The sequence below is a fragment of the Orbilia oligospora genome, assembly GCF_000225545.1.
Source record: "Orbilia oligospora ATCC 24927 unplaced genomic scaffold scaffold00043, whole genome shotgun sequence".
Classification (NCBI taxonomy): Eukaryota; Fungi; Ascomycota; class Orbiliomycetes; order Orbiliales; family Orbiliaceae; genus Orbilia; species Orbilia oligospora.
Genome location: NW_011645600.1, coordinates 828,525 through 855,324, shown reverse-complemented (window position 1 = coordinate 855,324; position 26,800 = coordinate 828,525). Strand labels below are relative to the sequence as shown.

At 44.3% G+C, this 26,800-nt stretch overlaps 5 protein-coding genes across 5 annotated transcripts; 2 read left to right on the top strand and 3 right to left on the bottom strand.

Annotated features, from left to right (window-relative positions):
* Positions 1–1,179: 1,179 nt before the first annotated feature.
* AOL_s00043g261 (uncharacterized protein) lies at positions 1,180–5,230 on the bottom strand (the record flags this gene model as incomplete). Its single annotated transcript, XM_011120748.1, has 4 exons — positions 1,180–3,764; positions 3,820–4,059; positions 4,118–4,217; positions 4,283–5,230. 4 exons carry the CDS (start codon positions 5,228–5,230, stop codon positions 1,180–1,182), a joined length of 3,873 nt encoding a protein of 1,290 aa, XP_011119050.1.
* Positions 5,231–6,914: 1,684 nt separating this feature from the next.
* AOL_s00043g260 (uncharacterized protein) lies at positions 6,915–10,583 on the top strand (the record flags this gene model as incomplete). The annotated part of the gene is made up of 2 exons (XM_011120747.1): positions 6,915–7,142; positions 7,209–10,583. 2 exons carry the CDS (start codon positions 6,915–6,917, stop codon positions 10,581–10,583), a joined length of 3,603 nt encoding a protein of 1,200 aa, XP_011119049.1.
* Positions 10,584–11,416: 833 nt separating this feature from the next.
* AOL_s00043g259 (uncharacterized protein) lies at positions 11,417–12,211 on the bottom strand (the record flags this gene model as incomplete). The annotated part of the gene is made up of 3 exons (XM_011120746.1): positions 11,417–11,749; positions 11,826–12,090; positions 12,171–12,211. 3 exons carry the CDS (start codon positions 12,209–12,211, stop codon positions 11,417–11,419), a joined length of 639 nt encoding a protein of 212 aa, XP_011119048.1.
* A 1,881-nt stretch (positions 12,212–14,092) lies between these two features.
* AOL_s00043g258 (uncharacterized protein) lies at positions 14,093–16,182 on the top strand (the record flags this gene model as incomplete). Its single annotated transcript, XM_011120745.1, has 2 exons — positions 14,093–14,192; positions 14,267–16,182. The coding sequence occupies 2 exons, from the start codon at positions 14,093–14,095 to the stop codon at positions 16,180–16,182; spliced, it is 2,016 nt and encodes a 671-aa protein (XP_011119047.1).
* Positions 16,183–18,899: 2,717 nt separating this feature from the next.
* Positions 18,900–20,181, bottom strand: AOL_s00043g257 (uncharacterized protein; the record flags this gene model as incomplete). Its single annotated transcript, XM_011120744.1, has 2 exons — positions 18,900–19,970; positions 20,068–20,181. The coding sequence occupies 2 exons, from the start codon at positions 20,179–20,181 to the stop codon at positions 18,900–18,902; spliced, it is 1,185 nt and encodes a 394-aa protein (XP_011119046.1).
* Between the last annotated feature and the right edge of the window lie 6,619 nt (positions 20,182–26,800).

Genomic DNA, 26,800 nt, shown 5'->3' with positions numbered 1-26,800 from the left:
GAAATTCGAAAGAACGCCCCCACATTTCAAAACTGCGACATTGGCCATCAAAACTGGTGTTGGCGAGTATCGTGTAAGACGTCTACAGGACAAGTTAACCTACTGATCCACAGCAACGAAATGCTGTTTCTCGGATAACAATACCGAATGCTACCCTTCATCTTGGCTTTCTTTTGGCGATTCCCGAGCTAATTAATGTCTTTGGTCGCAAAGCTCCACTTTTATCGAATTTCTTTTCTATTGGATCATTTTCTGGGCCGTGTTTAAGGTAGCAATTAATTTCTTTTGCAGCTATTGACGTCGGCATTGTTATTTTAACATTTCGAGGCCTATATCAATTTGTTAAATTTAATTTCCACATGTCCAAAAAGCTTGTTTCTTCAGCCCTTACAACTAGTGTCGGAGTCCATATGCTTATGGGGTACCCCGTACTCCGTAGATACCGGCCGAAGGGTTCCGTTTTGTTCAATTTAAAAGGTACTGGGCTATATAGCTTCCTTTTGTGGAACCGAACCCGGCATCTAGTGAAGATACATAGGCCGGACTTACGTAAACGTCAAGGAACCTTCTGTTACAAAAATCTCAAACCAAGCAAAAAAGCGAGGTTTTCGCGTGCATCTCTAAACGAATGTAACGACGCTTGCTGGTAGATGCATATATTTTGTGCACCTTCATTGGTCCGAATATCTCGAGCTGAAATGGCAACATCCGATTTATACAACACCGACCCATTAATAGATCTAAAGAATGGAAATGTATGTATGTATTAACCTATAACTGGGTCCATCACGGACGCGCACCGATAATCGATGTTACAAAACCAAAAAAGGGGGGGATTGGTTATACAAAAGTAGTTAACAAGCTAGCACACAAGCCGCGGTCGCATTTCGTATGTGCGCTGGGCATATTGATCGAGGAGGGACCTGGAGAAAAGGAAGAATTAAAGGTTGAGAATGCAAACAGGGTACTATAACGGAATCTCCCACACCGCCAGTTTTCGAACTTCCAACAAATAAACAGGTCGAAGCAGAAACAAAAAAGAATAACGAAACAACCAATCGCAAAGAGAAGAATGATCAATTCGCTCAGAAACAAAATTGCAAAAAGTGTCAAATCAGCCGCTGTCGTGTATCATAGCGACCGCCTGGGCATACGTAACCTCTTCACGAAAAGACCTTTTTACATCCCATTCCCGGGCACCGCCTCCCGAACCTTTTCTGCCACACTTGTTCCCCCTCTCGTCCCCTCTCTGTTGCTTTCAATCTGTTCCCTTTCCCTCTCAACACTTCTGGGCACATTATCTCTACTCACGTCCGGAACTCTCTCTTCCAAGCGAGGGATCATATCAGCTTGTCTATGTAATTCCTCGTCTTCATGGATACCTTGCATATCCTTCCGTCCGATTCCAGAGACATTCGAGCTGACAAAGTAATTTGGGTTCGGACTATCTTGTGTGACTGACATATCATCCGAATGTGCTGCGCTACTACCCAACGAGTACCTGCGTGCGTATTCCCGGTCGTTGGGTCTATCAACGTTAAAATTTCCGTTTTTGGGGGCATAAGTGTCTCTTTTTGTGACGGGTGGTGCCGATGTTCCGTCTGGTGCTGTGTCTGGGACATCAAGCATGGATTTGACGGTATAACCCAGACCTTGTTTCTGACTAGAAGTTGAAGAAGTCGCAGAAGATGGCAGATCCACACTGCTGGTAACTTCCTTCTCCCTTTGTTCATACTCACTCGCAGAGACGATATCAATGTCCTTCAGTCTTGGTATCTCTGGGAGGTAGTTCTCGTCCGCGAGTCCTGTGATAGCGGCGGCGGGGGGCCGTTCCTCCATCTCGTCGGGATTAAAGAAAGGTGCAGGAGCAGCTCCTTTCCCATGTTTCATCTCCCATTCGCTAGGAGGTTTGAGATCGTGGCGTGAATCAAGATGTCTCTGTACCTCTTCATTTGACAATGCCGGTTTACCGATAGTCCCAGTATTGTCGCTATTCACGTTTCTCGCCTCTTTATCTGCATACCTTCCAGTACCACCATTTGAAATGTGCTCAGCCTGTGTAGTAGCTGGATCCCGCATCTTGTCTGTTCCTGTGATAACTCCTGGATATCCGGCACCAGTATCTGCCTCGTGAATATCTCTCAAATCGAGCTTATCCATAGATTCCCAGACTTCGAATGTGTCCTCCTCATCCTCGTCATTAAGGTATTCCTTAAACTCGGGGCACATTCCACTTTTGAAACGTCCCTTGAAGTGAACGGTACCGACTGGTTCGACCTTACAGTGTTTATCGGGTGTTCCTTCAATGCAGTTTTGAGTGAAACGTTTGGGCTTATCCGTTTTATAGATGGTAAGGTCGAAATCACGGGTTTCATTATCAATGAGGTTGTGCAGCCAGATGATACTGTAATATGCTGCTTTACGGTCCCCAGAGCCGTTGTAAAATTGGAATATGAGAGGGGCAAGGTATCGGTTGAATACGGGTACCCTCAGAAGGCTATCCACTACCTCAAACGTATCTTTTGTACCAGTAGTTGCGGATGGATTGAGGACCTTAACACCTCCACAGGTTTTAAGTTTGAGTTTTCCTGCTTGGATGCTGTTGACCTTGATAGTGGGACCGCAAAACTCGAAGCGGCCGACGTTCCAGCCGAGTTCGTGCTTTTGAAGCTTCAGTGTCGTTGAGCGGAAGAGTAAAGAGATTCTGACACGGCCGCTACCCCCTCCACCTACGAGATCATACCAGTCGCTGACTGCAGACGATTTCTTGAAGATGTCTGCAGCCTTTAGAACAACCGCGCCAATAAGAAAATCCTTTCCTTTCCTCCGTGAATCTCTGGCTGAAACCTCAACAATAATGTTACGCCAATCCGTGATGTATTTTTCAACCGTGGAGTTGTAAATTGGAGCTTTGGTGATCGACTTGGTTCTTGTTCGGAACGCAAGTTCATCATTGATATCCGCGGTACAGTAGACGGATGGAAGATAACCTTGAAGCTTTGCATCTGAAGATTCTTCTTCTTCACTATCCGGCGTGGCTTGGCCTTCTGAATCTCTTGTCTCTGGTAGGTTCTGCTGTTTCTCGTCTTGATCGACATTGTTTTGTTTCTTTGGTGGTCGAGGGTTAGGGACATCGATGTTAATACACTGGTATATTGTGACAGAGAGTATGCCGGTTGGGTACTGAGGATCCGGCCTGCAGTTCAATGGAGTCAACTTGACATCTTCGGGCTTAGTTTTATCAGTGATCATTGAATCAACCCGTTTCGCCTCCTCAAAGTTGAGGAGACTCTTATCGAAGTTGGATTCCGGGAAGAACCCAACCTCCCAATGCAAGATTCCTTGGGTATCGGCACCCGCGACTTCGTGCTGTAGAGCATCCTGTCGCTTTTGGACCTTCTCATAGTCCTTTATGAGGTCAACTAGAGGTAGTTCGACTTGCCCGGTAACGTCATCCTTTCCATTCCTATCCGAATCCCAAAGCTTTACTAGGAGGCTTTCTTGTCGTTTGACATGCTCCGCATTGATGAGTATGCATGTTGTTTCCTCCCAAACAGGGTTGAGGTCACCAATAATCATCTTTGTTGCATACATTGGCTTCTCATACTTGGAGAAGGAAATTGTAATGTAGGGATCAGCACCAGGGCCAGTGCGATCCTGACGGCGCAGGTTTTCAGCTCGGCAGAGTTTAAGATATAGCAGTCCAACTGCTTCGGTTTCCGTGATTGCATCATTGCCTCCGAGAATTGGCGTCATGTCGATACCTGTGATTCTGGTTAGTTGGAATACTTCAAGCTAGTGTTCGGGTAGAAGGCGCACTCATGCTCTTCGGCCTGCATAATTCTTTGGTGTTTGCGACAATCTGGGATGAGATGAAGCTATCTAGGAGCGGGAGGCTTAGGAGGTTAAATACACCCCCGTGCCCAATTGCGACAGATGCAACGACTTTAGGAGGTTCGTTGAGCGCAAAGGTTACATGCTTCAAGAATGGGAGATCTGGATTCATTTGAAGTCGTACTCTGGCCGTCATAACGAATTCGCGTGTTTCAACAAAAATTGCTAGATTTGTCGAAGTTAGTAATAGAACCCGTTTAAAAGTCTATAGAGATCAACGTACGGATTGGAACTCCCCCAACCATAATAACAATATCGAAGTGCATTCGCTTTTTATGGCTACCGAGCGCTTCCGCATGATATGCTAACGCGACCTCAAGGTTCTATTTTGAATAAAATTTAATAAGCGTCACCCCTTATTAAAACCCCTTGTAGAGGTGGAACTTACGTAGAATATTCCCCCGAGTTCCTGTTTAACCTTCTCCTCTTGTTTTGCGATTTCCTCTTGCGACATACCCTTAGTATCACCATGGGCAGCAACAAGTTCACCAAACTCGCTATCAGGAAGTGACCTCATGGATAGAATTCTGACAGGTCTAGTTCCGTGACCGATTTCTGCCACCTTGAACTTGACGAAATCAACCGGTATAAAAGTCTTGACTTGGTCCTCGACTTGCTGGGCAATCTGTTTGAAAACGTCCTCGCTGATAACCTGCCAAACGGTATCTAGCAGACTGTTCAGCCATTCCACGCTTTCCGGAACATATTTCATCCTTTCTACTGCCGGTTCTGACTTTTCAACATGAGTCGTCTGTGCGTTCTGAACAATCTGCGATAGGACGTAGAAGACAGCGAATCCGACGCCACCAGCTGGAAGCAAGCTTCTAAGGAATCCGAGGAATCCACCACCAATAATGAACCAATCTAGTAGCACGATAGCACCGGCGCATATGTATGCCGCCTGTAATGTATGTTCCTGTATCGCGGTAAAAACATCACCCATTTCAACCTCCGGTGGAGGATGATATAGGACGTTTGTTTTATCATCTCCAATGGGGACATCAGATGTTCTCGCATCCTTAGCAGGTTTTATAACATCAGGTTTCTTTTCGCCCTCTTTTCCTGTATCCTTTGGCCCTGACACTTTCTGTTTTCTAGCTTGATCGTCTCGCGCTTTCTGACGTTTCGCGAGCTCGGCCTCCTCTTTTTTCGAAGCTTCAGCTCGCTCCCGTTGGTGACGAATAAATCTGGGAACTGTTGGGACGGGATGTTCTTTAGAGTAGGCCTCACCGACACGGTGGATTGTCGGTTCGTCTATTGTGCCTGTTCGGTAAGGGGAGTGAATGTTTTGATCATCATCGTAACTAGACGGCTGTTCGCCGGCCGCAGACGACATTTTTGGTTATGAGAGTATTATGGAATTAAAGAAAAATAGGTGATACGAGAAGGGACTGGATTCTGATATGAAATTATAATTAATGTTGATATCCCCAATATATTCCCAGAAACTAGCTAAAGACAGGCAAGAGTAGATTAGTTGGAGAACTTACAGTGAAACCTTTCTGCTGAAGAGAAAGTTAAATCACCAACGATCGATATCGATGTAAACCTATTATGAACGACCTGCTACCGTTGCAAAGGTTGATAGTGAGTTATGTGAAATAGGAAATTAAGAAGGGTGGGAAAAGAAGGTCCACAATTTTTTGGATCGATAACAATGAGACGTCAAGAGTAATGTGGAGAATACGTAAACGTATAAACTTGCGAGTAATTGCGATCGATCGATAAGTCAACTCCACCACACTGTCAATCCGGAGCTTCCCAGGAATTAATTCAGGAATCCAGGCCAGGAGGGGTAACAAGTATCAAGTTTGTTCTATCCGTCCCTGAGAAAATTGAAAATTTTCACCATCCAGAGACACTATATTAAATGGTGTGCGTACAAGTGTGATAGAACCGCAATTCGATGATGTTATAACATCCAAGCCCCCACAATTCTGGCATGAGCGGACTCGTCAATCGGGCGATCAGAATGGACCGTTGGCGGTAACAGTCTCTTAGTTCTATGGGATATCAGCATTCCGATTGGTCTTGATTCAGGTTTGGAAATAACTGGATTTGATTATAAGGTGAGGCCAATACTTTGCCTACGTCATTCCAACCTAATCGATTTGGTGGGATAAAACCGCATTTAACAGCGCTGATAATCCAACAAGCTAAGACCAATAAACGCAAAATAAAAAAATAAAAATAAAAAAAATATGCACGTATTCTACTTGACTGAATTGAATGAATAAGAGAGATAATAAGCTTACGTATAATTATAAAAGTTAGATGATAAGTACTATTAAATAATTAACTGTCTTGGTATCATGGACCACGGCGATTCGGAGATTGAAGTAACATTGGAAGTGGAATGAAAGTGTGTTGTGTCCAAGAAAGGCAATCGATACCATGACGTCACTTCGCCATCATCCCTTCCGAAAAGGGTAATCCCGGCCGCATCTGTGAGAGACATCATGATCATGATCGTAGTCTAATTGTGAGCGGCATGCATTTCTCCTGTCGGACTAGTCTCTAATGGGATCGAAACAACGGGTCACACATACGCAATCGGCACCATAGTCTATTGAATCGAATTAGTTTCAAGATCACACACGGATGGTACGTATGTAGCCATACAAATTGATTGTTGGCTTAGCTGAGCTGAGTTCAATTGAGTCTTTGGATTCCTTGGCTGTTATAATTACACAGAGCGATCATAATGCATAAGGGAGATCCTTGTATTTAATATTCCCATCCATGAATTCATCACCATATCTTGATCGCCGTCCTGTCGTGGGATATATCGTCATATCCAACTAACTGAATCTACGTACCAGCCCCCAGCGCTGCCTATAGCATACACTCATTCCGAACCACTTGAACTTCAACCATTCCCATTTTCAATAATTAATTCTATTCATAATCTGTTCCTCTATTGCTAACTCGAACAGTCAAGCTAACGAAATCCTCAAAAGGAGTCTCCCAACGACTTCAAGCCTCCTCCTCTGACTTGGAGGAATTCCTTCACAGTCACAATGAAGCGAACCGTCTATTCCGCCCGAAATCCCATCCCGAACGCTCAAAAATTTGCAAAGGCCCTGCAAGAACGATTGAATGTTCAAAAAAACCAGCCAGGTGACCTAGATGTTGATGAAACTAAACAACAGAAGAATAGGCGGATGGTTGTGGATCCCGTCACAAAGAGTAATGTCGTGATACAAGATATTAGAGGAGATTTTAAGAACAGCGTCAGAAGGCCGAAGGTATGTTCCAAACAATAATTTGAATGGTCAAGAGAAGAAAAGAATTTTCGGCGCTAATTTTGTTAGGCCACGGTACCTATAGCCAATGTCAACCCCGTAGAAGGCGACCAAATCGCTCCAAATGAGGTCGTCGGTGCAGATGCTCCAGCCGTGGCCACGGGCTCTGGCGAAGAATACAGACTCGTAATGGACGATTTAGCTCCCCCGGAAGCAAACCCTACGATATCAAAAGAAATTCCTCAACATTCGACAAAGACCAAAGTCCTCTACCATCCGGCCCCAGTGGCAAATCTAGAAACCATCCACGGCAAGATAGAGTCTGCAATAGCCGCACTCACCGTCTCAGTTGTTCTGGGCACTGTCTTTTTGAATTATGTATTCGTCGGCGGGAAATGGAAGGGATTCGTAGCGTCTACCTTTATCGGTGGGGTTCTTAGCGTGGCTCTACACCTCTGGCTGAGGCGTTTACAATCTGATTCCATTGACAGAAACTGGGAGAGTGAAAGGTTACGAGCTAAAGCTGCTGTCGACTCCTTAATGCCAGAAACAACAGAATGGCTGAATGAAATAATCGGAACCGTTTGGCAACTTATAAATCCGGAGATGTTCCAGCCTGCTGCCGATACTCTCGAAGATATTATGCAGGCTTCGGTTCCAGCTAGCGTTATCGAAAATGTCAAAGTCTCGGGTATCAGTCAAGGTAGCAATCCAATTCGCATTCTGTCGATGCGATCACTTCCAGACGCCGCCAGCAAGAATACAAATCCTCTCAATGCGCAGCAATCCGAAGCCGAAACTCTAAAGAAGCAGAAGGAGCGTGAACAAGAGGACGATCCAAACTCCAAATATTACAACCTGGAAGCTAGCTTTGCCTATCACGCCCTTAAAGCCACTGGTGTGGCCAGCAAGGCTCAGAACATACATTTAGAAATTGCATTCTATCTTGGCGTTCGAGGCCTTTTTGGCGTGCCACTCCCGATCTTTGCTGAACTGTCAGGTATTGTTGGAACTGTACGCTTGAGATTCCAGATGACTCCGAATCCACCATTTATCAAGAACTTGTCGATGACTTTCATGGGACTTCCAAAGATTAGCGTTTCCGTGGTCCCGATGACTCAACGTGGAATCAATGTTTTGAATCTCCCATTGATCAGCAACTTCGTCAACTACGCCGTCGGTGCAGCTCTTGATGAATACGTCGCACCCAAGTCATTGAGTTTGGATGTTGGTAAGATGATTGAAGGTACTGCCGTCCAGCAAGAAACAGAATCTATCGGTGTCATCTACGTCAAGATCCACAATGCAACCGGTATTCCAGCCATGGATAGTGGAGGCGGTTCAGATACATATGTCACCCTAGCCTTCAGCCAATTCGGAAAACCAGTTTACTGCACCCGCGTCATTCTTAAAGATCGTAACCCGTCATGGGAGGAAGATACATGCATCCTCCTTCACAACCAACAAGTAACTTCTGGTGAAAAATTATCAGTTCAACTTTGGGATAGCGATCGAATCGGAAAGGATGATATGGTTGGACGAATTGAATTTGATCTTCATGATATCATCGAAAACGAAGGAGTAATGCGAACCCGCAGCGACACCCTGATCGGTGAAAAAGACGGTAAAGAAGTTCCTGGAAAATTGAACTGGGAAGTTGGGTTCTTCCGCCGCACTGACTTCAAAAAATCGATGAAAACAACCGGCGAGGATGTCAGAGTTCCCCGTGAACTCCGCCATAAACAAGAATTTCACGAACAGACTCCCATCCCTATGGCCGAAGACGACAAACTAGCTCTCAGCGTCCCACCAGACCCAAATTACCCAACAGGTGTAGTCTCAGTTACCATCCACGAAATTAAACACCTCGAATTCGAGCGAAGCAAGGGCACCTTCGGCAAGATAAGACCATATAGCCCAGCTCAAGTGGTTGGTGAAAACAAAGATGAAGAAGGCAGCCACTTGCCTAATGCATACTGCACTGTCATGGTGAATGACGTCCTCGCATTCAAAACTCGAACTAAAGTCTCCGCGTCAAACCCAATGTTCTCAGCCGCTGTCGAACGATACGTTCGAGACTGGAGAAACGCCGTTGTTACCGTAGCAGCGAGAGATTCACGCCATAGAGAACATGATCCACTCCTTGGCGTTTGTTCTATCAAATTATCGGAGGCTCTACAAACAAGCAGCACCGTAACCCGTCTCTACGCTCTCGATGGAGGAATTGGTTATGGTATGGTCTCACTGACCATCCTCTTCCGTTCAGTAAACCTACAAGTCCCTCGTAACCTCTTAGGCTGGGATGTCGGTTCTATTGAAATCATGGATGACCTCATGACCGCCACCGGCCCCGGTGCACAAGAGCTCTTAAACTCTCGCATCGTCTTGAGCTCTGATTGCAACCAGCAAAAGATCCCAAGACGCCTAGCATACAATGACAACGGCGTCGCCTGGAATCTAAACGGTCTAACAATTCGTATCCCAGTCCGCCAACGATACGGTTCTTCCCTAAAACTAGAATTTTATACTCGTATGTCTCGAAAACCAATAGCCCATTGCATCTACTGGCTTAACGAGATAATTGACAACCAAACAACTAAGCTCTCTCTACCAGTCTGGAAAACGAAGGACACGAACGCATTGGTTCAGAACAATATCAAGGATGTCAACTCTCGTGAGAATATTAATGCGGAGCAAATCGCTACGTTTAATGTTACACTAAGGTTCAAAGACGGTCTTGACGAGTCTCATAGGAGTTATATGGATAGCAACGACGATCGTGAGACATTCGATGCCTTTGAAGCTTGTTTGGCAGAAGGGTCCAGGAAGAGAATTGTCAAACGGGAGACTGGAGCAACTATTAAAAAGCTCATTGCAACGGGGGCAACAGAAGACGTACCCAGCGATGACGAAAACTCAGAAGTTCTAGATGAAAATGGAGAGAAAGATAGGCTACAACCACCGAGACCAAGACTTCGTGGTCACGAACCCTCACAATCGGAACGCCCTAGCGGGGATAATATAATCCTGAACGAAGAGGATTGGAAAGCAGAGGTCATGAGCGTTGTAGATGATCAAGATGAATTTGTATCTGACGAAAATGTCCGAAGAATTGCAGGAGATGATCCGGAGGATGTGGATGAGAGACATGACCTTTCTAGTGATGATGACGATGACAATAGTAACGAAAATGACGATACTGGGAATAAGAGTGAAAACGAAAAGGGAGTTGATCCTGATGCTAAGAGGGCTAGGAAGGAGAGGAAGATGGCGGAGAAAAGACAGAAGTTCAGGAAGCATAGAGGGATTATGCAGTGGAAACCTGCTAGGAATATGGTGTTTTTGAAGGATGAGTTGATGGTTGGAGCCCAAAAAATTAAGGGTAAGTTTGGAATGAAGGGAAGGCAGCCAGGCTTAGAGACAGAGTTGAATCAAGGGATGTAGATTGGGGGAATGGGCAAGATTGATATTCTCGGGTGCGACTTTGGTTTTCTGCTGGGCGTTTAATGTTTACCTCTCCTTTGGTTTTGTATGCTTTAATGAAGCTGTTTTTCTCGGGTTCTGAAAGACTAAAGTGTCTATAAAAATTCAATTGGAACTTCTTGACCAACATGAGCTTTGGGCATGGCCTTGGGACAAGCCTAACCAAATTGATAATGCTGTGAGTAATTGTTGCTGGTTTAAGGTGTTGAACCCTTCGTACATACGTCAATCGGCCAGTTCTATCAGATTTTCAGATGCAAAAGTCATTAAGACTAATTCAATCCTTACCTAGCTCTTTAAAATATCCATGTAATATTTGAGTGGATAGAATTAGCCCAATATGCTACGCTTTCCCTTCGGCTTCGCGAACTCGGTTGCACCATACAGTTCGGGTTGGCCTTCCCCGCTACAACGCAAATATACGATCTACCTCATGTTGTATTTTTACCTCCAAATCTACGTTATGAATTCATAGTTTATTCCGTTCATTCGTGTGATCATGAATTCGTTTCTGTCAAAACTGTACATGTACATCTATATTTATGAAGGATATAGAAGGACAAAAAAAAAAAAGAGGATAGTTATGTAAAAAAACGCCATTCGGTTGAGTCCCGAATAAACTCCGTTTCCCTATTGTCATAAACTTCGTGATTGGTCATAAACGATTGGTTTTCGTACGTGTGTGTTCGTAAACGTTGGTCATAGTGTCGTGAAGTAGTCTTGGTTGACTCTTCTTCTAGGTAGATTCTTTGACTTTGCGGAGTGCATGCTAGCCTTTTTTGGGGACGGGTCGTTTACTCGGCATTCTCATGCTCGTCTCGCTTTTCGGCTTTCTTCTCTTCCTTCTTCTCTTCCTTCTTCTCTTCCTTCTTCTCCTCCTTCTTCTCTTCCTTCTTCTCTTCCTTCTTCTCACCTTCCTTCTTCTCACCCTCCTTCTTCTCACCCTCCTTCTTCTCACCCTCCTTCTTCTCACCCCCCTTTCTTGGCCCCTTGTCTTCCCTCTTTGGACGGGCGAAAGCCGTCGTCGCAGCCTTTGCTGGGGCACCCGCGTTTGTCTTGCAGACGTAGAGGGCTTCAGTTGTGACCTTAGCCTTCTCAGTTTTGGTGGCCTTGTGGACAGTGAAAAGCTAGCGTAGACACCGACCCATCAGTTCTCCTATCGCTTTTCTCGCGTGAATATCACTATATAAAGGGCAAACATACTGGTGCAGAACCGCCAAAGAATCGGAACTCTCGCATCTCAACGGTAACGCGCAACGCGCATTTATTGCAGTCGGCTTCGACAGTGCTGGTGGCGGTTGCTGTACTTTCGTATGTAGTGGTAACTCCACGGCCGAAGCCCGCAAAGTCAAAAACTGGGCCCCTCTGGGTGATGGTAAAATCCTTATGACAAGGAGCGGCGCTACGGGCCTCAAGAACTGCTGGAGCTGTGGGGGCCGGGCCCGGGGCTGGCATAGCGATAGCGCTGCTGTTATCGGTGTTAGTATATATATACTAGCATCGTGTTTTTAATGGTATAAGGGTTTCAATCAGTCGTTTTTAACATACCCAGCAACGGCAAGGATAGCGGCGACAGAGATGATCTGCATTTTGAATGTTGTTTTTAAAAAAGAGTGTGTAATATAAAGAACGTAAACTCAGGAAGAGAGTGTGAGAGAGAAAGGGGACGACAATTCAACGAATGTGCTAGTCTACTACGATGCAGAAAGAAAAGAATTCGAGGAAAGCGTAGTAGGAAAAATCAGCTTTATATAACAGAAAATAAGACAAGATATTAAGGACTAAAATGATTTGCTTTTGAAGATTTTCTTTTTTATCCTTCGACGTTTATGTGAACGTGAGCGGAAACGGCACCTCAGACCACAATTAGTGTAACGAAGGGAGGTATAACACAAAACTCGTTCGTCGATGCGTTTGCAACGTAGATGCCAAGGGCCCACTTGCATCCGACAAGCCCAGGTTTCTAACCAAGAAGGAAAAGTTACCCCATTCAGCGGACCACCAGCCCGCCCTGCTTCTAGACTACCCTATTCATAATTTCGAGCTTTAAGTAGTATGCGGTAATCCTTGCGAATGGTATACGTCAAGCCAGCTTATTGATGCTATTATCAACTGTAATATTTTTCAATCCTAATCAAAATCGAGGGACTTTTCTATACCAAGCATATCAGCCCGCACGCAGCCTCTTATCTGGTTTGTTGGAGCGAGACAAATTACGTTGCGTTGCGGGGAAGGTTTGAGGAAAACAGAAGATGTCTATTCGAGCCGTAAGAGTTTAAAGCTTCAAAAAGTGTCCATGGGTTGCATCGGTTAGGAATGCCAAAATACAGTGATACCGAACAGTCGAAACCAATATCAGACTGACTCTTGCACACATGTTGTGGTATTGGGTATCTAATACCGGTCCTCAGCAGCAATTTGTGCAGCACCTGCTTTGCATGCAATTGTGGGCTCTCGAGCTCTCGATCTCGGCCTTAGCATAATGTGAATTTCCTGAGCAGCAACCAGGACAGGTATTTCTTTTGTGGTTGGTAGCTTAAACGGTATATATATGCAATCTCTGCGGAGTCTGATATCAAAACATGAAAACCGACCTCCGATATGGTGTAGTGGTTAACATCGTTCGCTCTCATTAGGATCTCATCCGACTTGGACCGAACAGCCCCGGGTTCGATTCCCGGTGTCGGAATTCATCTTTTTGTTTTTTTTGCTTGTCAAAACCTTCATTGAAATTTTTTGGTTTTGTGCCAGGTTAGTCGACCATTATCGTGATGGTTTGAGGAAGGTGGCGTGCCGACACTTTTGAATTCGGTGCGAAATCCAGCGTTCCGTTTTATGGTATCAGTATTTGCAATATACATTAATATTGGAGTTACTGAAACATAAAGACGCCGTAGTAGCCGTTCTGTGCCATTTTGATAATCAAGCTCAAAGTAGTCCGTTCTAGTCTCCCAGCTCTAGTTTTTTTTCTACTTCATAGGTAACTTACAGATCCCGATCTCACACCACGCAAAACTTTTCATTGGCAGTCGGCATACTAAAAATTTTCAATGCCTTGATCCCATGCCAAGAAATACTGGCCCTGTTGTATTTCTCAATTTGGCAAATATACAATTCCGCGTTGTCCGCCACAACACATAGGTAGCTTTAGATCGATCATGCAAATATATTAACTGCGTGCTGCATGATGAAGGCACAGCATGTAGCAGTATTTCAGGCAGCATAAAAGAGCGCCTTATAAAACAGCCTTTTCAAATATAGATTATAGGCAGCTACATAGATTCAAAAGTTGCCAGCCTTCCAAATTTTTCGGTACGTTCGGTCGAGTATAAATAGGGCATAAAAGCAGCTCTACTTCTTCTCCTTTGTCATGTCAGGCTTTCACAACTGCACAACATCGTCTCCCACTACATATCATCCCTACATACAAACAGCTTTCACCCTTAATAGTAGAACTAATCCACTTCGCCATGGAGAGTACTGGAAAGCGTCAGAAACACAAGGCTGGGACAGCCATACCAGCTGCAGAACAGAATAAGAGTCGCAAGCGGAAGGCGACGGTCAACCCGAGTATGATCCCCATGGCCTTGCGAACTGCTTCCAAAGCCACACCCATATATAAGAAATAATGCTCATCGGAATAGGTGATACCATACCACGTGCAAAGCGAAGCAGTCAGCGAAACAAAGACAGGGAGCCGGGAGTCATCCCCGCACAGAATGTCGGAGACGACGATGGCGACGATGGTGACGACATCGGAGGAGAGGACGAAGACGAGGAAAAGGAAGGATATGGTGACGAACACGAATTTGGGAGCGATTTCGAAGATGGAATCGAAGAAGAAGTAGAGGAAAGGGTATATGAGTTTGGACCTGAGAGATCCAAGCTATCTTTCAGGATATATACGCAGAATGATCCTGAGGATGACTCCAGAACCTGGCTGAAAAATATTCATGTCAATGTCAACTTCGAAGGCAAAACTATCGGATACGGTTTGGGCCGATACGTAAATAGAGGTATCTTTCGAAGTCGTTTCCGGGCTGAGATGGAAGGGCCCTCTCAGGAGCTTTGCGATGTTGCTTTCGATTTATTCAACTCTCACGCCCGTCTCAAACGAGAGCTCATCAATCATCCCGTCCGTAAGGGAACAGGAGTCTGGGGTAAAGAACTCGATCATGGAAATTTTCTCGTGATCGAAAACGTTCACATTTATGATGCTAGTTGGCGCAGAAAGGGGATCGGCACAAGAATCGTCAGGGACGTTATCGACAAATCACGCAGAGAAAATCGAACTCCAGCCTTTTCTCTCGTCAGTCCAGCATATCTCAACTCTGAACTTGAGAAAGCAACCATTGAGAAGACAAAATTAGAAAAGCACGAAATTAGAATCCATATGCAAAACGGAAATGTTGCTTTCTGGCGCTGCCAAGGGTTTCGTCGAATCGGCGCTTCTGATTTTTTCGGCCTTGCAACAGACACAAGCCACCCAGCAAATACGATTTCTTTAGCTCAAGATTTTGATCCAGCAGATCCGGAGCCTGATCTCGATGATAGTCTAAGTATCGAAGAGAAATTATTCTCAATAGGTCTCTTTGACACGTCCGAAAGCCACACCCGACAGCTAGAGCTACTTAAGGAGCGACTTCCTCTTCACCATGCTGTTGCTACCCTCTCTGATGATGACTGCGTCCAATTTTTCAGCGATTTCAAGGCCAATATCGATAACAAATCATATAACTGGAATAAGGTGGACCGGCATTCTAAAAACGTTTTACACGTAGCGGCGCAAGAACTCAAAGTCAAGAGTGTGCGCTGGTTGTTGGAGAACGTGAATGAAGAACAAATCCTTTCCTCGCATCGGACCGTCGACGGTTATACTCCACAAGAATGTCTCGAATCCCAGCTTGATTCGGCTAGATCAAAGTTACAGTTGGGGGGCATGACAATCGATGTATCCGAAAAATTCGAGGGCTACCCCGCAAGTGCTATCGAGTGTCTCGCCGCCTTCCAGGGACTCAACAATCTCTCTAGAGTACAACACGAACGCCTGAAATTCGGGTGTACATGCGGGTCATGTATAGACGGCTTCTTATCTACCCGCATGAGACGTACGCTCCGACGACACGCCGAACTTATACATGATTTTTTGGAAGAGGATATCGATGATGGAAAGATATGGGCCGATTCATCTGAAAACTATACACAATACGTAGCCCCAGGCCTTCGAGAAAGGTTTAAAACCAACAAATCTCTAAGGCAAGGGTTTTCGAACCTTTTTCTTTACGTAGCCGAAGTTTTACGAAAAGATACACCGGCAGCTCCGTATGTCGAGAGTGTTGAGGCCCAAGTAAGGTCCAGTAGCGAATGGCCTCCTTGTACCAGGAACTTCCTAGAAAGAGGCCGTGTCGAGAGTGTCTTACGAACTCTTTTCACTAACGCGAAGGCGCTAGACTACGGGTTGAGGGACGACGAGCTGGCCCAGGATCCCGTGGAAAATTTTCCCGAGTGCCGCAATGACCACGAATTTGAGTTTGTGATCTCAATGTGTGAAACCCACTAAGCCGCAGGTCGGCAAGACGTTAGTTACTAAGAATTTCACTGATCACAGCTGACAGCGGGAAATGGCTCTTATATGCATGCACAACCAAATTCTTTTTAAAAAAAAATTTGAAAAAGGAAAGAAGGGGGAAAAAAATTAAATGGCCTGTATTATCTAATAATCCACTACGCTTTTCGTAAGATTGCCTATTTGATTGATATCGAGATTTTTACCTTTGCGACCACCCGCATAGTAGTCGTGCGTCGCGATTCTGTCTATACTCTTGTCATTAATAATTATCGACTTCTTAATCCATCACCTCAAACTCGTGAACCAATGTGACAATTTCAACAAAACTTGTGACTATATAGTAGTGTTACACCCTCAAACTAGCTTGAAATCATATGCATATATGGTAGAAGCTAGCTATATTATAAGTTTGATCTTCACAAACGTTCCGGTATAATTAAGATGTCGACTTCGTCGACTGGCCTATTGACTGGCATTGCTATGACTCTTTCTAATAAATATGGTAAACTTGAATAGGTGCATTTACGAAGTTTCGACACCTCAAAACAGTACCCAATCACAAAACGACTTAGACTTGCATGCATATGAGCATGAATATTAAAGCCGGTCCATTCTCACATGCACATCCAATTAAATTGACCTATAGCTATAGATGGTCGATATACCCTTGTTCTTAAAAGACGTAATAGGTGTATATACCTAGTAACATTGGTTTTTACACTACACCAAGCATCTCTCGTACGGTATTGACCTGGTGGAATATTCGACCAACAGTATATATATATAAACCCTGAGCCTACTCACAATACATGAATACATGGTATGCAACATGCAGTCAGCCCCAGTCTCTTCCATCGTTGTTATGCATACTGCAGTATATATACTAGTATTGACAACCATCGCTACTAACCTCGCAGTCCGCAGATCAAGGGTTGTACGATTTGGGATTGCGCGCCTGTGCGAGGATATCCCTTCCTGTTAGCTGTCAGCTGTCAACATCCATATGGCAATCACGTGGACGTAGTATGCGAGCAGGATTTGATATATATAGATGGTGCTAGGAAGGCTAGCCCCCAGACCTTGTATAATCTCAAACCTAATAGTAACAATCTTTTAATACAAATTGACAGGCCCCGATTAATCATAAGAAATGCAAGCTTCCAGTTACCCGGGAAGAAATGATCAACGTAGATGAGGATTGTGAAATCTGAATCTTGCATGGAAATCGACAATTTAACAACAGATTCCCTGGGTCGATCAGCCTACTACTGCAGGAGTAAACTTATATTCATGAGCTCCTTGATTGTCTCTTGGGCCCAAGTTCTTCGGAACGAAGAAACTCCACGTCGCCGTTTTCCTGCAATGCTCATATGTGTGTAGGGTTTCCTGTCTTATCACGCGATGTAATATAGCCTATTACCTAACCCAGTAAGAAACGCCATGGTGGAATTTTATAATTTATCCGCAAATTTAGCAGCCGGAAGTGTGGAGACATCAGAAAAATACGAACAACAAAACGCCCACCAAAAAAAAAAAAAAAGTATCTGCACATGAGCTCGAGCTCGAGCCTATGCCTTGCAGTTTCCCATGCACTATGGCTCACGCAACCAACATAATGGGTTTTTCATTTTGGCACTACTGTGTATACTACCCCAGGCTTGGCTACTGAGGGGTTTTCGTTCGCCTTTTCTTTCTTTCTTTGGCTTCTATATAGTTTCTGGCACACGTGGTAGCGGTTAAGTGTGGCATCTCTAACCAGCCAAGATGGGTTGGCGGAAACAGAACTTTTGTTCAATACTCACCTGGCCAGTTAATTGTGTTCGATGGCTGGGGAAGGAAAATGTGGAGAAGTGATAGAATTTTCTTTCCATCCTGTCAGCCTGAATGGGCCGTGTGCTAAGCATACTATACTCCAGTATACTTTTACGAGAGATGTGGAGTGGTGAACTCTTTTCTAGAATGCTTCTCCCGGTAATCTACATTAAAGGTGTGGCAAACAGAATGTCTACCTAGTTGCTGTGGAATTCAACGTGATAGTAGCGTTACTCAGAGACCCCCCCAATTGCAATTGCAATACGAGATCGACGGTTGCACAAAACCATTTATCGTGTAATAAATATCCCAATTAATTGATTGATGAGCGCGCATACGCCCCCAACCACAATGCGCATTAGAACAGGATTTCTGTCACACAAGACAGGCAGTCGAATGTACCACAAGACTGGCTGGAACGATTTCGAAGGTGAAAATAAGAGAGAACAACAGAGAGCAGACTTTCTCTATCTCGAATTCTTTAGAAACCTTAGGTATCATATTTGTAGATCTCCGCCAGCGCAATGCAACGCCTGAACTCATATACAGTACATCCCGAAATGCCTTCGTGACAAATGACTAAATACATCAAAGAAAAATGTAGTAAATTGGCAATACCGTGGGCCAAAAAGAAGATAATACAAAAAAAGGGGGGAATGAAAATGAAAATGAAAATAAAAAAACAACTCCTTTCAGAAATCATTAGACAGTTCTTGTTTCTTTCCGCATACAAGAGAGCCATTATATGCTTTTTATCGTGCGTGCCCGCAATTAAAACAAAATTTCAAGTGGAAACTATGTGCAGTGAAGAGAAGAGAGAAAACTCTGTAAAAAAACGAAAAAGGGAACGTTCGAACGTTCCCTAGGAACAAGAAAGAACTTAACTCATATAGTAATCAAAAAAGATTCCCCCGTGGTAACCCAATAAAAATCCCAATATACGCCAGACCTACCACAGATGATACGACGAAACTTTGTTTAGAAATAACTCTTTGTACACGTTTAACTTCCTTCTCTTCGACTTCTGTTCTTCGTTCATACATCCGCCTGAGAAGTGTTGTATTATTTTCGTAGTTCTCAACCCACTCTTCAATGCCGTATTCCTCTGCTTCACTGCTGTCGTGTTCGCTTTTTGACATCCCTGAAAAGAAGCTGTTTACTTCGTCTGCGGGGAATAATTCCCAGGGGAGCATTTCTCGTTTAAAACCGAGATAGACAAGCCAGAAACATATCCCTTTGCTAGCATTTAGCATAGCAAAAAGACCAAGAACGAACGGGACGACACCAAATAGCCTCCACCAGCGTGCTTGTCGACTCAAAGTCAACAATAAACCGAATACTATCGATGATAGCAGCACTAAACCGGCAAGCAGACGGATCGCTCTGATACGGGCTCTTCCCGCATTTGATAACGAGTGTTGAACAAAATTCGGATGGGATTGATATCTTAAAGATTCTAAGACTGAGTTGACTGCAGGGTCGAAGGCTGAAGGATGAGTCGTGTGAGCTAATGCCTCAAGTACCGCCAGGCGCTCTCTAGACGTTAAGTTTAATTCGTAAGGTGATTGAGCGGAGATATATAGCTGAGCGACAAGCGATACTTCATTGCGGAAAGGTTGGAAAGAGGCAGAACTGCCTATTGGGGGTAATGGTGTGACTTCGTGATGAGATACTGTTACGACAGAATTCTGTCGTAGCTTTTCGTCTATTGTTCCTATCGAGTTTCCAGGTAGAAAGGATGAATGCTTCCGACCAGACGTGCTGGCAGATGCATGGGAGATGTGTGTATGTGCTTTCTCAAGTGTATCTGGAACGTTCAGTTCCCAAGGAGGCGAGAGATCTTGATCTTCCCGAGACAACGAGTTAAATTTATTGGTATAGTCTCGATGCCAAAGGAAAAATCGGAGGGTTTCAGGACTATGTTCCACAAAGCGTAGATAGTTTAAGAAGTCCCGCGTCGAACATGGCTAAAGCAATATTAGCATATATCCTTGAATGAATTTGTCTTGAAACTGAGCGATGTCTGCTAAAGCAGCTATCCGAGGTGAAGAGGTTCTATCTTACCGAGCAGGTCGACCCAGCTATGACCTTGTCAAAAGACAGAGCTTTGGGTACCACAACCAATCGTTCCTTAAGATGTGCCGGACGTTTCTGACGACTATAAAAGACCCAGTCCATGGTTTCGCCGTCGAACTATACACCGTCTAGTCTTCCGACGACCTTTCCTCTTCATAGTAACACCGACATCCGCGAATATCAAGTGAAGGAGCCAGAGTTATCGGGAATCCCTCGACCCCAAAGTCTCGATTAATATATGTTTCCAGATATTCCGTCGGTATGGACAAGTTGGATAGCCACAAATCTAACCAAATATTTGGAGCTAATCCAAGTGCGACAGTCGACCCTTTCCCGCCGCGATTACCAGATTTTGATATCCGTGTCGCAGCCCTTTTTACAGCCCCTCAGGTTTCTAGAAACCGGATTATCCCAAATGCGAACAACAGCAACACAAATTCGGATCTTGTGGGTGGGTGCTGTGGTGTCGTGATATTGTTAAGTTGGGAAATTCGAACGCAGAAGGCTGAAGTAAAGAGCCCGAGTTGGCTAGTAAGCCAAAGCAACGTTGGAGATGTTGGAGTTGATCAAAAGCGGATATTCGGGGTCGTTGATAGTACTGCTTTAGATAAGACTTCCTAAAACTCGTCTCTTTTTTTCATAAACCAAGGTTCTGGAGGTCTACCCTACTTATGTGTAGAAGGGTACTAGGCCTGAGCTACCACACTAAGAAACAACCTCGAGACCGAAGACAAGAATGCACGACCGGATGCAGCCTCTACTGAGAAATAGCCAAAATTAAGCATTGATAAGGGAACCACCCTGTTATTCCCCACCATTATATTGGAATTTGCAGCGATGGAGTGCCTCCAGGGTGTGCCGCAAAAGGTGGTCTTGGTGTCTGACTTTGATTTTTGCGACGGTTCAATACAGGAAGCTAGGAATTACGGGATCTTTACGATGCCTTGGTAGCATTAGACTTAAAAAAGAATAGCCAGGGAAATTCTGGGGCAAGGTGGGTATGATGGTGTTAACAGTATCCAATGGAACGGTTGAACAATGACCGCCGATTTATCCGGTATATAACCCATCGGCGTGCAGATAGATCACCTCGGTCCTCAAGTTGGTGCTGCTCCACCTTGATTTCCTGTTTGATCACGTATTTGAAGGGCACGGATTTCTGTGGCCACAAAGATTACGCAGGAAATGGGGAGGAAAGACACAGATACGGATATACGAGATTGTCCGATGCAAGGTCACGCCTTTGTGGAGATGTCTTGCCCCGCCCACGGCCTAAGAGGATGTTAGGGAATTTTCCAGAGTAAGCCCACCTCTTGCAGATCATCCAAGCCAGTCTGGATGAGCCTTCATAACCTAAAGGTTCTGCTTGCAGTGGATGAGGATTAAAATGCGGAATATGGAAGAGGGTGTGGATAAACAGCCAAGCCATGCAAGGTTGTTACGCTTGGATCAACGCTTCGTGATGCGGACAAGGACGGTGGCATAGCCGTTGGGCATTTGTTTCTGTTTGGAAATGGGGAACTTCGATTTCCCCACCCCGCCTGAGATATAGTGATGGCATCACTTTCCGTTTGAATATTAAGTTGCCCTGTAATGTTGTCTGAACTTCCATGCGATGTTTTGAATACAAGTTTTAACAGTGAACATGCGACATTGTTTTTGCAAATGGTGGTGAAGACTAGCAAGGAAAGCAGCGAGGACAGCTTCCTGGACCCATGAATACAAGAAGCTGCGTGGAAGCCATGCAGGATGTTCTATGGATTCCTTGCCACCCTCCAAAAAACCATGGAATCGTTCCATTTGTTCTGGTCGCCCTGCCCCGTACATAACATCGTGGAACGCACATGACACTTTGCTGGCGTGTGGATCCACTCAGCTCGACATCACAGCGTATTTGCCAGAACCCATCCCCGCAATCGGAAAAAAGCGAGCCGGATGTGGAGACATTCAAACACCAGGATGATGTGCCAAACCAGAGTTCTGATTGGCCAGACCGCAGTCGTTGGCACGGTGGTGTGAGGGTCTGAGCACGAAGTTTTCGGAAACTGGCCCGTATTTACGCAAAGCCTTGTCAAAATATCTTCTTCCACAACGAGATTCTTCCCTGAGATATAAAATTTCAAAGCTTTGAAAAAGCTTTGACCTCTGGCCTCAGAGACACATCTTTCCCTGAGTCGTGACAAGTTTAAATTATTTAACCGGCCAATACCCCAAACCCAAGTTAGTTTGTGTTGGTTTATTTCTAGCCGCTCGTAATAGAAGCCACGAAATTCTATCATTCAGCCCAAAAAATGCCTTTAAAACCCCCACGCGATCGGATCAGACAGTCTCATGGTAGTGAGTGAATACCAAAAAATATGCCGCGGAAAGATTATGGCGCAAGATAGTTGAGCATTGGTATGAAAGGTTGAAGGAGAATGCTCACAATGGTATTATATTACCCTCTGCGCAGCTGCTAACTTCGGATTTGGGGACTGTGGCGTCCTTATGTTCGTATTTGTCCATCATTTCAAGCACGGTCTATCGGCACATCTTGTCGGCGGTATCAAGCTCCCGAATACGAGGCGCCAAGACTATCTCAGGTTTCTAACCTGGTATGCGAGGAGACACCTGCGAACGAGCCTTCTAGCCAGGAACGGTTAATATATTGATGTGTCGGCATTGATGCTCCACTTGATCTATGTCTCCACAGGATCAAAGACAGTTTAAACTTCAAGTCTTGCGATTATATCTTTCTTTTGGTGAATTTCCATGTACTGGTGTTATTATTTTTCTGGGATATTCACTATGTCGATGAGATCTCCTTGGGGTAGAAAATTTATTTTTTTCAAAAAAAAACTATAAACGTTAAGCAGCCTATGCACGAGTCAAACTTCGGCCACGGCGGGGATCCACAATGCCCATCTAGCTTCGATATTTGAACTACAAAAGAAACGTCCGAGCCCTCATATTAAGTTTAAAAGGCTATAGAAAGTTTTATAAACGCCATGACGAGCCTCCTAAAAACTACGGTACGCGTGCCTCTCACTGTACATGATTGCAACGTTGTGAAGTTTCGAAAGTCGGGTGCATATTGAAAAAAAAGAGGAGCGGCTGTGCCGATACGAGCTCTCATACTCCGGATCCACTTGTATAGTCTGTAGTGCGCAGAGGTTCCGACCTCTGCGCTTTGGTATATACGATATGAACTAGATCTTCTTTCCAGCATCTTTATGATAGTATAGAACCCTTGTGGATCCGTTAGTTGCAACGTTGGCTCGGTTCATCAGACGTAATGGCCATTGGTCCCGAGGATCCTTCTTACGCTTGGTTGATTTCCAGGCTCAAACCATTGCCACTATAAAATCTATAACCCATGATAGTGCTACCTTGAAAATCATCGCTCGTATATCATTCGGATCCTAAAGTTACCGAAGCCCATGTGTGGAAGCCACTCCACGAATGCGGAGTTACCGAGATTACTTCTAGAATAATCGCTAGCTTAATGAACTAGCTTAAAAAAAAAGTTAAAATGGGAAACAATTCAGGAACCAAGAATTCCTCTCGAGGTTATCCCGTAAACCAGAAATTAATGCTACTTCTCGAGCCCTTGTTGTGACACCTGGGAACAAGCCCAAGCTAAGAAGTATTGTCTATCAGACATTCAGATAGTGAGCGGGCATTCTCGCTGCTCTATCACCCTAGCTCGGTCTAGATGTGCACACGCCCATATGGATACTTGGCCCGTAAATTGTCACATTGCACATAATTATATTATGCATCGTTCTCCCTTACAGCTGCTCACGTTCCTTAAGCCTTATCAAAGCTTCCTATCGCTCCAGGACTATTTTTTTCAAAAGCTTTCATTTAGCTCTCAATAGTTACGTAACCATTCAATTGATCAAGTGGCCCAGCAATAAATCGTGGTACTAACCTCAAAAATATCCAACAAAATCAACACACTTCGACTATGCCCTCATAAATCCTGTATCGCATCGGTTAGACTATCCTTTCGAATTTAAAAGTGTCATTTTAAATCTGCCGTAACTTGAATTATAAATCTAACAACATTAATCTTTTCATGCTATTTTATAAGTCTTTGTTGCAGCGTTGACACAGATCATCCGGATTTGCGAAACGCGGGTTGGAAATGTTTCAAGGGTGGCGCATGGATAGCAGCGCCCAGTCTCGTAACCAAACTGTGCAGCGCCCCCTCCCTAGATATATTGCCGTATGAAACGCCTTATCGCAAATTTTTGGGTCATTTCTCAATCTTGACTATAACGACTTTGACGGGTGGGGTTTTCGTATCTGCTGTCACCAGTTGGTCAAAGCTATTGGTAACAATTTGTTTGCCTGTCCGAGGGAAGGTGGTGGGATGTGTATGTCCCTCTCTGATTCCGGCCAATTTTCTCTGGTCACAACAATATTCTGGCTATAAGATTCATGCTGGGTTTATCGAGGCAGTCAAACATCAACAATTATATAGAAGCATGGCATGGAGTTTTGCTCAGCAAGAAGTTGACTGAGTCGACTGGTACTGGCCTGGATTCCCAAAACAAGCACCGCCCCAGTGGCGAATCGATCAACGAGTTTGTCACGATAGGACGAGAGACAAAAATTAAATTAAATCATTACAGCCTATATATATTGAAGCGGAACTAGTTCTTTAGCAAAAAATAGTAGTAGTGTAGTTAGCCTCGAGTTCGGTCATATAATAGCTAGGACATGTAACATAGCACATGTGTGGATGTGAGCGATCTATACATGTAGTTATCCTTAAAACTACTGGCAAGAAATAAGTCTTTCAAAATCACTTAAATTCATTACCCAGCCTGGAGGTATAGTCTGGGGACGAGACAATCACCCAGCCAATTTAGCTCGGCTTAATACAAATATACGCGCTCAACAATATATATTAATCTTTTAGCGTCGGAGAATACAAGTTCAATAATTCGCATAAAGTGTATACGTGCGATCGAGCTGTCAAAACTCTATCCTCTGTCTTGTATAAAAACTTCGACGAACCCGCCAATCGATTGTCATATGTGCACTTTAAGGAGCGTTTACCGATCTATATTTCGAAATCCATATCATTAATTTGTGATCAGATCTCAAAAATGTACTCGCATAATATTAAGCTAGATGATCGAAATCTTCCCAATAATTTCCATAAATTATTTCAAACAATTAGACAGAAATCCAATTCCGCAAAGAGCCTAACAGCAATAGCACGACAACTAAATGATCACAACTATGATGTTCCTCTAAATTACCATATTTAGCTATCACACCCAGCCTCAGAACTTCGGATACTGGAATTAGTTACTTGGTTTGGAAAAAATAAACCCTTGTCAATCCGGAAATATGGAAATCGCCGGTATTTTTACATCTAAAGTAGTCATGAACGAGACCGTTTCCAAAAACCCGTTTCCAAACCAATTTGCCATTTTCTCTGCGAGGTATACCATGTGTGTTCATTCAATGGGCCTTAAGGTGTTAAAGTTGCAGTATCCCATGTTTATGTTCAGTCAAGCTGTTACCGGGTGTCCAAGCTCATTAATATGGCACAGAACCGCCTCGGTTATTTTCGGAATCTCACAAGGTCGTTGATACCGTATACCGTAGACACGATAAGATAAGCCTAACTTGAGGTAGATCGTCGTCCATGGAACCAACTGTAACTTACGACTTCGTTGTACACCACCCCCTACCATTTAGCAACGTAGATATTGTTAGCTTTACTCAAGATCCCTTTACCAAGTTTTCATCTAGGGACAAAAATTCCGTAGTACTCCTAGATTGTGTTCACAAGCTCACCTGGATAGGCTAGCCTGCACCCCAATCAACTAAGGGCTGGTTTTCTCGGTTTCGTTTCCCTAATAAAATGTTGACGGGCAAGTTTAATTGAAAATTTTCACAAATGTTAACACATGGCGCAGGACCAACGATCCCAGCCTCGGCGTAGTGTACTATTAAAAAAAGTCTTAAAAATATTTCCATTTTGACATTTCAACATGAATAATCGTAGTTGAATGGAATGAAGTCTGTGAATGTGGAGTTGTGGTACCTGCACAAAAACCATGGTGGCTGAAAGAGGCAAGTGTTAAAAACTCAGATATACAAGGCAGCTAGGATATGATGCGAATCAGCTGCCTGCACACGGCTTATGATGGTCGATGATTCGCTTGGCGGGAGATTACATACTGATTATTATATTGGACGGCTATCGTTTTTGTCCACCACCGTGCTACGAAACTTCAAAAGTGCAGGCTAACCAGCCGGCTGATCGGGTCGTACAGATTTTAATTAATTAAGCTTATCGAGGTTCCGGGTGGCTTGTCGATATGTTGCGGGTTTAAAAGAGAAGGTGACAGGATTTAGCGGCCTGATAGCGTTAGGGCACCGAGTCAACACATATGGACATACATATGTATGCGCAAAACATCATTGGACGGATTGATGGATCCATATTTGAATACCGCTACACCGATATGCATAAGATCTGCTGAGACTTAGCGGGATTTCGGGGCGACTGGCCCTTTAATAGGTCTAAGCGTCCACACTTTAGATACGCATGATCAAATGACAATGTATCTTAGCTTATAGATCTCGAGGGCTTCAGGTCGACACCACAGGAGCTCTGCTTAAGCGCTTCGAAACGAGGCGATATTGATCGAAAGGATGGCCGTTATTGTACTATAAATGCGAAAGTCCCGTATCTAGCCAAGAAAAGAAGGTA